The sequence below is a fragment of the Dreissena polymorpha genome, chromosome 14, assembly GCF_020536995.1.
Source record: "Dreissena polymorpha isolate Duluth1 chromosome 14, UMN_Dpol_1.0, whole genome shotgun sequence".
NCBI lineage: Eukaryota > Metazoa > Mollusca > Bivalvia > Myida > Dreissenidae > Dreissena > Dreissena polymorpha.
The window spans coordinates 30957469-30969755 of NC_068368.1; the positions used below are offsets into that span (position 1 = coordinate 30957469).

At 34.9% G+C, this 12287-nt stretch overlaps 1 protein-coding gene across 1 annotated transcript in view; it reads left to right on the forward strand.

The window, feature by feature from the left end:
• The window catches only part of LOC127857663 (regulating synaptic membrane exocytosis protein 2-like), a 98662-nt gene that overhangs the window by 37766 nt on the left and 48609 nt on the right, over positions 1-12287 (forward strand). Inside the window, exon 6 of the mRNA XM_052394253.1 lies at positions 1339-1427. Within this exon, the coding sequence (XP_052250213.1) occupies positions 1339-1427 (89 nt within the window). The remainder of the gene's footprint in view (positions 1-1338; positions 1428-12287) is intronic.

The following is a 12287-nucleotide window of genomic DNA, read 5'->3' on the forward strand; positions in this document are numbered from 1 at the left end:
CAAAATTAAAGTTTTGACTTTGTTCTAAAGAATTTTACTCAATTATACATTTTACATCCTCTCACCTCCATCTTATTTAGTTTTAATAATGATATATTATAATACCCTGTCATTGACACATATTATTTTCACTTCAAATTATTTGAAAAAAACTTAAGACAAGTGAGTCAGGTTAAGATTGAAATAATAACTTATATGTCAGTTTGTTTTCAACAGTTCCAAATATAGCGTTGCTGGAATGATTTTGTAAACCAATATGTTCTCTCCCAATTCTGTATTAATGAAATTTTAGAACATCTTGACATTTCAATTTGTTTTAGAATATTTATCATCTTTTAAGATGGTATCATTTAACTGCTGTTTGATTCACAAATAGATTTAACAGAGTTAACAGTGAAAGTCATGTAGTTTGCCAGGAAGTTTTATTAATCGTTTACCTCTTAGAAACGTATTTTGACACATTTGTAGTGCCATAGAAAGTTATATTTAATTAAAGACCTTTCTTTCTAGATTTAAGTTTTAAATGCTTCATTTCAAACCCTTTGATACTGATGTGCAGCAAACAGAATAAAACCTGAACAGACTGCGAGTTACTCACAGGCTGTTCTGGTTTTATGCTGTGTGCACACAGCCATTTTCACTTTGCTTCTTTTAAAAGGGTTAATCAATCAGACACAATACATTTTGTTGACAGTCAGATCTGATGCCAGACATTATTTAGACACACAATTTTTTGAAAACAGCAAACAGCATAAAACCAGAACAGCCTGCAAGTACATAGCAGTTTGTTAAGGTTTTATGCTATTTGCTGCTCATCAATATCCAATGGTTTGAAATGTAAGCCTTTAAAATTTGAATCTAGTAAGAAAGGTCTTTACTAAAAATTTAATTTTCTTAATGACTACAAAAGCGTCAAAATACGTATCTCATTGGAAAAGGGTTAAATTTGGAAGACAAAAAAAGTGTGGGCAACCTTTCTACGTGTACTGTACTTGTTTTTGGCCATGTTATTGGAACCAAGTCACTATTTTTGCCACTACTTGCTATAAGAAAATAGTGGAAAGTCGTTTTTATGCAGATTAGTTTATAACACTAATAAACATGTAATAGTAAAAAACAACAACAGATAATAACACGAAAAAAGGCATAATTATGCAAAAATGCAAAATGAAAAACTAATAACATTATATATAAATCTCTTATTTTAAGTTCTTTTGTATCAGAACTTACAGTTTCTTTACTGATAAAACATCTACAAACGAAAGAAAATGTATCAATATCCACTTGCACAAGAATCTTTGTCAGTGTCCTCTCTATATTTTTGATACCTTGACACAGGGGGTGAGTATCTTTATAATCCCCCTATTGTGGATGAGCGTTGGAAACAGAAGGAAATTCTCGAAGCAAAAATCAAAAAGTTCTTATCGGTGAGTTTTTCACTCCCAAAATGTATCAGAATAACAAGCGAGTGTTTTTTATGTTGTGTGTTAACTTGTTTGTTTTGTTTTTGTTTTCAGAGAGAATATTAGTCAGTTTTTCGCATTAATTTGTGCTGACATAGTATTTAAAAATCTATGCAAAAAATTTCTCATGTCTTTGAGCTTGACATGAGATACATTTCAAATATTAGCTTTGTATTTTTGTATGTTTATATGCAAAACAAAATTCAGTAAAATTAATATACAGCATGAACAGCTGTTGACACTCAGAAATTCTGACTAATATAGGGACAATAAGATTAACTTGGACACCAGTGTTTCTGCAGTAAAACATTTCATGCATTTTTCAGAATTATGTAATTAGAAAACTCAAATCATGTTTTCAAATGATTATATATTTTGTGTTAAATAAAACTTATATTGAAAAATTTAAGTAATTTTGAAAAGACAACACATTGTTCAAATCATTCCTAATTGCCAAAGTGATGTTATTAAACCTCTAGGTTCTCTTGGTAAATAAATCATGTCATCAGCTGAATGCTGTCCAAGTTATATATGTTTTTGTCATTTACAAAAGGAAGCCTTATTTGATTGTATTGTAAATTACAGGGCCCTAACATCTCTTGGTCAATCTATTTATGTCATTATCTATGTCAAGGTCACTTGCCAACATCTATGTCAACACCACATGCAACCATCTATGTCAACAACACTTGCCACTATCTATGTTAAAAGTACTTTCCACCATCTATGTCAATACCAATTACCATTATTTATGTCAACATCACTTGCCACTATCTACATCAGCACCATTTGCCACAAACTACATAAACACCATTTGCGTATATATGTCAATCCCACATGCCACCATATATGTTAAAGCTACTTGCCACTATCTATGTCAACAGCACTTGCCACTTTCTATGTCAACACGACATGCCACCATCTATGTCAACATCACTTGCCACTATCTACATCAGCACCATTTGCCACAAACTACATAAACACCATTTGCATATATATGTCAATCCCACATGCCACCATATATGTTAAAGCTACTTGCCACTATCTATGTCAACGGCACTTGCCACTTTCTATGTCAACACGACATGCCACCATCTATGTCAACACCACTTGCCATTATCTATGTCAACAGCACTTGTTACCATCTATGTCAACACCACTTGCCACCATCTATGTCAACACCACTTGCCACTATGTATGTCAACAGCACTTGTTACCATCTATGTCAACACCACTTGCCACCATCTATGTCAACAACACTTTCCTCCATCTATGTCAACACCAGTTGCCACTATATATGTCAACACCACTTAACACCATCTATTTCAACACCGCTTGCCACCATCTACGTCAACAGCACTTGCCACAATCTATGTCAACACTACTTTCCACCATCTTTGCTAACATACTTATAACCATCTTTGTCAACACCACTTGTCACCATCTATATTAAAAATACTTGCACCATCTATGTCAACACCACTTGCCACTTTCTATGTCAACACCATTTGCCACCATCTATGTCAACAAAATGTGCCACCATGTATGCCAACACTTCTTGCCACAATCTATGCCAACACCACTTGCCACCATCTATGTTAACACCACTTGCCACCATCTATGTTAAAACCACTTGCCACCATCTATGTCAACACCAGTTGCCACTATATATGTCAACACCACTTGTCTCTATGTAGTTAAACATCACTTGCCCCCTTCTATGTTAACACCACTTGCCACCATCTATGTCAACACTTCTTGCCACCATCTATGTCAAAATCACTTGTCACTATGTAGGTAAACATCACTTGCCACCTGATCTATCTTAAAAATACTTGCCACCATCAATGTTAACACAACTTGACACTTTCAATGTCAACATCACTTGCCACCATCTATGTCAACCCTACTTTCCACCATCTATGTCAACACCACTTGCCTTCATTTGTGTTAAAATCTCTTGCCACAGTCTATGTTAAGACCACTTTACACCATCTGTTAACAATAATTGCCACCTCTATTTAAAAACCAATCCACACTATATATGTAAACATCACTTATTGTTATATGCAGTAAAAACTGACCTAATGGCCACCTAAGAATAACGGTCACCTGCAGGCAACGGTCAGTGACTGGATTCCTCCTGTCGAAAATCACTCTATATTAAACTGGAGAATAACGGTCACCTGTCCATAACGGCCAACGGCCACTATACACTTCAACACCGTTATTTCGAACACCGATAATCCGAAGTCACCGTTATTTCGAAGTATTTTTCGGGTCCCGATTGTGGTTCTTCTTTGTTCAAAGTAAATTTTCATTGTTAATCCGAACTTCGTTAAACCAAAGAAATCGTTAATTCGAATAGATTCTGTCGGTCCCAACACTATAATTCGCACCTTATTATCAATTTTTAATCCGAAGTCAAAACTGCAAAACACTGAGCGTAATTTCACGCCTGTGTCGTCTGCGCGTTGCGCGTCAAAAACCGATAATAACACCTATGTCGTCTGCTCCTAGCATGTTAATTTTATAATGTGGTCAAAAGCTGACAACGAGGCCGACAACACAAGAATGAACATGATATCTAATCAACGTGTGACCATATGCCTCAACGACGTTAGGTTGTTCTGCGGGCGAAACACGGGCAGAGGTGAGTTCTTCAATGTCATTGACAAATTGGAGAAATATGTTACACGCGTCCAGTTTAGTGCTGCTAAGGCCGGTGTTCAGAGAGACATCACGTCTTATTTAAAAAAAAAAAGTTAATTCATTTCCAAAAATGTATTCATATGTATTTACTTGTATGATGTGGTACTCATGATATTTTATATGTTCTGTTTTTAGAGAAAAAGAAAAAAAAGAATCGTTTTATTCCTCCGTTTGTTACAAGTAGAAATCTATTGCTATCTGACTAGTTTGCGTTTTAAGTAAAACAATTATTAAAAGTACAGTGTGGCCAAAGCATGTGAATTCCACAACATTTTATTTTTTACAGAATCAAAGAAGTCGTCTGCAAATGTTTATTTCGAATTATCGTTAATCCGAAGTTTTTTTAACGTTCCTGACGACTTCGAAATAACGGTGTTGAAATGTATTCCACTTTGAAATTCATGTTTTAACTGAATACAACGGTCACGCATCAGTCGTCTCGAGTCCTGAAAATTAAAAACATAGCACATCATTTGTCCGTCTATTTTGCGGGTGAAGCGTCTGATAACCGTAATTGCCTTTTATATTATAAAAGCGGCCCGCTGCGAGTAAACAAATAATGGGGTAATAAATCATCTTTAGTGGTTTTTGCCTGTGATAGTTCTATGACCGAAAGTCATGTTTGAACTGCAAACAACGATCACGTGTCAGTCGTTTCGAGTTGCGAAAATTAAGAACAAAAAAGAAACAGGTGCACGTAACAATTAAAATATGTATAAGTAGCAATTATCGGCTGCATTTTATAACAACAAAGCATGAGCACGTGACGAAGTCAATAAATCTTTATAGCTGATAAGGTGTTAAAAACAGCACTTAGCTGGCGAGTGTTGTTATAAGAAGGCGATAAAAGGATTAGTGATCGTCTATTCAGGAAAAATGTACACTGAATTGCAACTTTTATAACAAACTAAATATTTTTAACAAGATTTTGGCTTGTTTTTCTTTGAATTGGAACGATACGGTTATACCATACTGTCGGTTTATTACAGCAAATCCGCTTTTATAATTGTTCGGACATGACGTCAATGACACGCGACAATCTTTATTTAAAAATACATTCAAATGAATTTAATACGAACTGTCAGATTTACTGAATGAACATACCATCAGTTTATGACAGCGAATCTGCTTTTTAGACTTGTTCGGTCGTGACGTCAATGGCACGTGACAAGCTTTACTTACGAATGAACGAGATGCATGAGTAAACAATTATACTAGCATTGATAAAATCATTGCTTTAGTTTAACAATATGAAATTAAATCAATTTATAAGATATTATTCTGTATTATTAAATGTAAGTTAATTATGTTATTATGCTTAGTTATCGGCAATGAGCAGTTGTTTCACACTGTATGCAAACGACTGGGTGGGGTAACGACGTTGCAATACTACCAACTGACCAACCATCTTAAAATTGTGATTCAGAAACAACGGGCACCTGTGGACGACGGCCATTTTTGGTCCTTCCCCTTGACTGACCGCTGTTTTCAGGTTTGACTGTATGTCAAAACCACATTTCAGTATCTATGTCAACACCACTTGCCACTACCTATGTCAACACTACTTACCACTATCTAGGTCAACACCTTTTGCCACAATTTATGTCAACACCACTATCCACAATCTATGTCAACACCTTTTGCAGCTGTCTATGTCATATCCACTTACCAACATCTATGCCAACACTGCTTTCCAATATCTCTGTCAACACCACTTACTACCATCTATGTCAACACTAGTTGTCACCATCTATGTCAACACTTCATGCCCAATCTATGCCCACACTCATTGACACTATCAATTTCAACATCACTTGCCACTATCTATGTCAACACCACTTGCTTCCATCTATGTCAACAACACTTTTCACCATCTATGTCAACACCACCTTTCACTATCTATGTCAATACTTCTTGCCACTATCAATGCCAATACCACTTGTCACCATCTATGTCAACACCACTTGCCACCATATGTCAACACGACTTGCCACCATCTATGCCAGCATTTCTTGCCACCATCTATTTCAACATAACTTGCCCCCATCTTTGTCAACATCACTTGCCACCATCTATGGAAACACCACTTGCCACCATCTATGGCAAAATCACTTGCCACTTTCTGTGCCAATTCTACTGCCACCATCTTTGTCAACACCACTTGCTACAATCTATGGAAACATCACTTGCCACCATCTATTTTTAAACCACTTGCCACCATCTATGTCAACTCTACTGCCACCATCTATTTTAAAACCATTTGCCACCATCTATGTCAACACTTTTTGTCATAGTCTATGTCAACACTACTTTCAACAAACTATGCCAACACCACTTGTCACCATCTATGCCAACACTACTTGCCACCATTTATGTCAACATCTCTTACCCCAATCTATGTTGTTTGAAATTTTCTCATTAGAAAACTGAAATACTTAAACTTTAGGAAAACATGTATTGAAAATCGACAAAAACAGTGAAAATTATACAAACATTGACACCTGTAATTCAAGACAACCTTTAAGACTTCCTTTTCCTTTTACTCCCACATTCAGTTTCATAACATGTTTCTGTTCAAATTTCATGTTTTTCCACACAGGTGAATTGGAAAGTATTGCAAGTGACAAACAAAATGCTCAAAAGAAACCGCAAACAAGCGGGGCTAAAAAAGATTCAATAGACTTTTACCCGTATTCTGGAGTCGTGTACACGGGTTCACAGGGATGTACACGAGTTCACACCGTCCAATCACGCGACACGGTGAAGGACTCTGGGATAGATACATGCTTATCATCAAGTTGTCAAACACTCAGTGAAGAGATATTAAAATCAAAGGTATAACTGAGTTCATTCTTCTATTATCAATCAATAAGCATTCTACACCCCTTTTAAGTAAATTTGACAAGTAACATGCGTTATTTCAACTTTTGTATCTATATTTTTATTGATCGAACTTTAATAATCAGATGTTCATATTTTCTTGGTAATATACTGGAATGCAGTGCTTTCCCCTGTTTCATTCAAAGTATTTCTATATTGCATTGGTGTACAGAGATCAAAGGGGATATATTAATGTTTCTTTGCTTGAAGTTCCCATCATTGTCAGCCATATTTCTGTTTTCTGCTTTAAGAACTGACATTTCCATGCACTTCCTTCATTAATATCCTGCAAGTTGTTTTGTTCTGCAATCTTAAGCGTTAGCTTATGTGAGTTATATTTTTGCCATATCTAAATTCTTGTTGACTACCAAGCCTAGAGTCTTTCTATGTGCACTTTGTCAATAATTTTGCTTAGTCAGCACTTAATATAGTGACAGTCTGTTCGTATCCTCCCACTGGTTTCCTATCTTGTCTTGTGCCTATGTGTTTGACTTTTCTTCATATTTTTCTTATTGGCTCAGCTGCACAATTGATGTTTTTATTCGGTCAAAACTGCGCAAAGCAATACCTTACCTAATAATGCATATACGCCTGAATTAAAGAAAGAAATGGTTAAAATAAATTTTATAATTTTTGCTCATATAATTTTCCTACAAACAACAACAACTTGCAAATCAGTCTTTTAATTTGAACCAACATGAGTAAGAAACTAACCATGAAGCTGAAAAAAGTCATTGGATAACATATATATGACCCACGCTGTGGAAAAACTGGGCTTGCTGCATGTGCGTAAAGCTTTGTCCCAGATGAGTGCATGCAGCCCGCCAAGGCTTATCTGATAGAGGATACTTTAACCCTTTGCATGCTGGGAAATTTGTCGTCTGCTAAAATGTCGTCTGCAGAATTTCTAAAATTAGCATTTTCTTCGATTTTTTTCAAAGAATACTATCAGAATAGCAAACAGTTTGGATCCTGATGAGACACCACGTTCTGTGGCGTCTCATCTGGATCCAAACTGTTAGCAAAGGCCTTAAAATACGGTTCCAGCACTGAAAGAGTTATGCACATGCATTAGGCCTTGTATTCCCAGAGCCAAGCTCACGTTAATTTTTTAGCTAAAAGTTCCCATTATGAGCATTTGATTTATTTTGAATGTCAAAGTGAAATGTCAAGTTGATGTTGCTCCTTTCTTCCCTAATGAAAGTCATTGTCTTTATAATCCCCATTTGTACACCTGCATGCACGTAAAGAAATATTAAACATTAAATAATATAGAAATATTAATTTGATCATACACAAAAATCATTTTTTGCTCGGCTGTTTTCGGAGAAAACCCGAGGTATTGTCATAGCCAGCTCGTCGTGTCATGTCGTGCCTTGTCCGTCATCGTGTCCGCGTTCCCTGTCGTGCTAAAACCTTAACATTTTGTTAAGGTTTTGAAAATTGGCTCTAAAATCAAAGTGCTTCAACCTACAACATTGAAACTTCATATGTAGCTGCACCATGATGAGTTCTACATGCCACACCCATTTTTGGGTCGCCATGTCAAAGGTCAAGGTCAAAAAAATATAAAAAAATCTAAAAATTTCTGACAACCTTTCATTTAATCAAAAGTGCACCCGTAGCTGAGCGTGGCACCCGTTATGCCGGTGCTCTTGTTAATGATACTTTTATTTCTATTCTTCAATTTGGTTAAAAAATGAATCAGTTATGTCATTTGTCATTTTCTCTTTTAACTGTAAAGAAAGAACCCAAACATGTCAAAAATGGGCATTATTTTTAGTAACTTTATGTTCTGTTTTACTAAAGACAGTATATCGTATAATTTGTCCTTCAATGCCCTTATGACAAATTAATTTACCTTTACCAAAAAAAAGACAAAAAAAAGTTTTTGAGGATGCACCAAATTTAAATGTTCCAAGAAATAGCAACAATCGTATATGAGTGTATAACTGTTATAAATATTATCACAAAACGAAAACAGATACAAAACTTAAGTATGAATCTCTCAAAATGCTAACACTTAATATGATGTAAACATTTGAAATACTATTGAAATATTATACAGTCAGCTATTATTTGTTATATCATAAATTTAGAGAACTGTTTGACCTGTTATGGACATACAGGTACTTCAAAATCACAAATCCACGAATTTAAGTGTCCATTAAAAAAGTCATTTTTTTTTAAATCACAAAATTTCATGCCAACGAACACAAAAGATTTGTATGTTATTTGGAAAATAAGACTTTATTATTGAAACTTGCAATACTTTCCAGCCTAAGATTATTTGGGGACCTGTCTTACCAAGGAAGCAACGCCACATTTAATTTTCAACTGAATTTTTAGTTTACAACAAACAGTTCACATGATTACATGTAGTATGCGTCTCAAATGTGTAAACATGTGAAATTAACAGATTAACTGATTTATACTTGTTAGTTAGCAATTAGTGTATGATATGTAATAAGACAGGCCCCTGATTTCAGGAACCTCTGTAGTAGATATTGTCTGTTTTGTGTACTGTTATATTATATGATTATGTGAATTGCATGTTTTGACAACTTAGTAATGTCATTTTTGGTATGCTTGCTATTTTTGTAAATGGTAAATTACCGGTTATCATTTATGTTTGTATATGTATGCATACACTGGAAGCTGAATAGACTATTATAATTCAGAACTAAACCAATGCAAAGTTACAAGCAATTTTTTACTGGTTCATAAATGTGTGTCACATGAATACTAATGCATTGTGACCCAAGATTTGAATTCAATCTGATTGCAATGACAATACACAATGCCCTGGATTTAGATCAGTTTTATTGAAACCTGACCTAAAAGAGCAGAAAACCTGTGTATGCTGAGATTGAAATAAAAGCTGGTCTTCACAATACATTGAATGTTTCTATCTGTGTCGGTTTACAGATGTGTTGCTATCATTGTAGTTTGTGTGACTTAAAATAGTTTTATTGACGTCATATTCACCCTTAGATGATATTGATGCAAATTTCTTCACCTGATTTGGTAGTTACGTGAATTATGCATGAATTATAGCTTTTTTGGTACTTTTAATACAAATGCATGAAGACTCTGCTGTATTTACTACATTGGTAAACCTGTCAAATTCATGCTTAATGTTTGTATAATTATGATTTATACTATGATGTTCTTAAAATCAATTACAGGCAACTGATGTTTATAAAGCCTCATGGCAAATCTGTATAAGAGTTGCAACGGTTCCCCATGAAAAGTGAGGAAGATTCAAAGGTTCTCAAAGTCATAATATGAGTTGTGTTCTGAGAAAACTGGGCTTAATGAATGTGCTTAAAGTGTCATCCCAGATTAGCCTGTGAGAAACTTCATTGAAACTAAAAATACCATAAAAGCGGAAAGTGTCGTCCCTGATTAGCCTGTGTGGATTGCACAGGCTAATCTGGGAGGACACTTTATGCACATGCATTAAGCCCAGTTTTCTCAGAACACGACTCATATAGGTCCATAGGTTCAGTTTTAGGGCATACTGCAATTGGTTTTCATATAAAGCATACAGATGGAAAAGTATTTGATTTATAATTGAACGAGTTGCAAAGGTGTCCCTTGTTAGGTATACTGTTGCAAAAGTCTCCAATTTAAGTCATGAAATTGCAAAGGATTTCCTTTAAGTCATACAGTTGAAAATGATCCTATGTCATTCATACAGTTCCAAAGGTTTCCCATTTATTAGAGATATAGAGTGAAAGGTTTAGGAATGCAGAAGCAAGTGTTTTTTAATGCAAGGCTTATAGATGCAAAGGTTTTCCAATTCAACATTTTCAGATGCAATTTTTTCCAAAGCAAGGCTTTTTCTATGCAAGGTTTGCAGTTCCAAAGGTTTCGCAATTCAAAGTTTGCAGATTCAAAGGTTTTCCATTGCAATGCTTGCAGGTTTATTTTGTTTTTTAATTGCTTGGCTTGCAGATGCAAAGGTTTTCCACTTCAATGCTTTCAGATGCATTTTTTTCTATGCAAGGCTTGAAAAGCAAATGGTTTTCCTATTCAAGGTTTGCAGATCCAAAGGTTTCGCAATTCAAAGTTTGCATATTCAAAGGTTTTCAATTGCAATGCTTGCAGGTTTGAAATGTTTTAACTGCTTGGCTTGCAAAGGTTTTCCATTTAATGTACACTGTTGCAAACATTTTCCATTTCAGGTAGACATATGTCAAGGTTTTCTGATGCAACACATAAAGATGCAAATAGTTTCTAATGCAAGACATGCAGATATGCAAATATTTTCCATTTTATTGATACAGATGCAAGCATTTTTCATTGAAGGCCTGCAGATACAAAAAATTTCCAGAACAAGGCATTTAAATGTATTTTTTTCTTTTAAGGAATACAAACGCAAAGACTTTCCATTTAAGGCATGTGGATATGTAGGTTTTCCTGTTCAAGTCATAGAGATGCAGAAGACGCACAGTAATTCAAAGGTTTACCATAAAAGTCATGCCAATGGAAAGGTTTTTCACTTAAGGCAATTAGATGCAAAGGTTTTCGAATGAAAGTTGTATAGATGCAAAGTTTTTCGAATGCAAGGAAGACAGATACAAAGGTTTCCAATTGCACAATGTATAGATGCATAGTTTTTCAAATGCAAAGCAGACAGATGCAAAGGTTTTCGCATGAAAGTTGTATAGATGCAAAGTTTTTCGAATGCAAGGAAGACAGATGCAAAGGTTTCCAATTGCACAATGTATAGATGCACAGTTTTTCAAATGCAAGGCATACAGGTACAAAGGTTTTCTAATGATTTTAGTAACAAAGGTTTTCTGATGCAAGGCATACACATCCAAAGGTTCTCCAATTCTATGTTTACAGAGGCACAGGTTTTCTAATAAAATGTTACATATGCAAAGGTTTTCAAATGTATTTTTTTGTACACATGCTTAAATTATGCAATGCAATAATATACAGATGAAGAGGTTTCCATGTATGCATACATTGCCCATGTAATTAAAGCAACACTTTGAGTTGTAGTGTTCAGTTAAATATTCAGTATAATTATAACAACACTGTGTAATGTTCTCTTCAGTGAATGGTCATCTTTTACAAATAATGATTTTGAAATAATTCAATTAGCATTGTATTATTCTGATAAAAATATTATTTTACCGCAGTTTTTTAAGGCTTGGACATCAGTTTGACCATTATTATATAGCAATAGAAGTGAGTCCTGCATTGGGAAAACAGGGC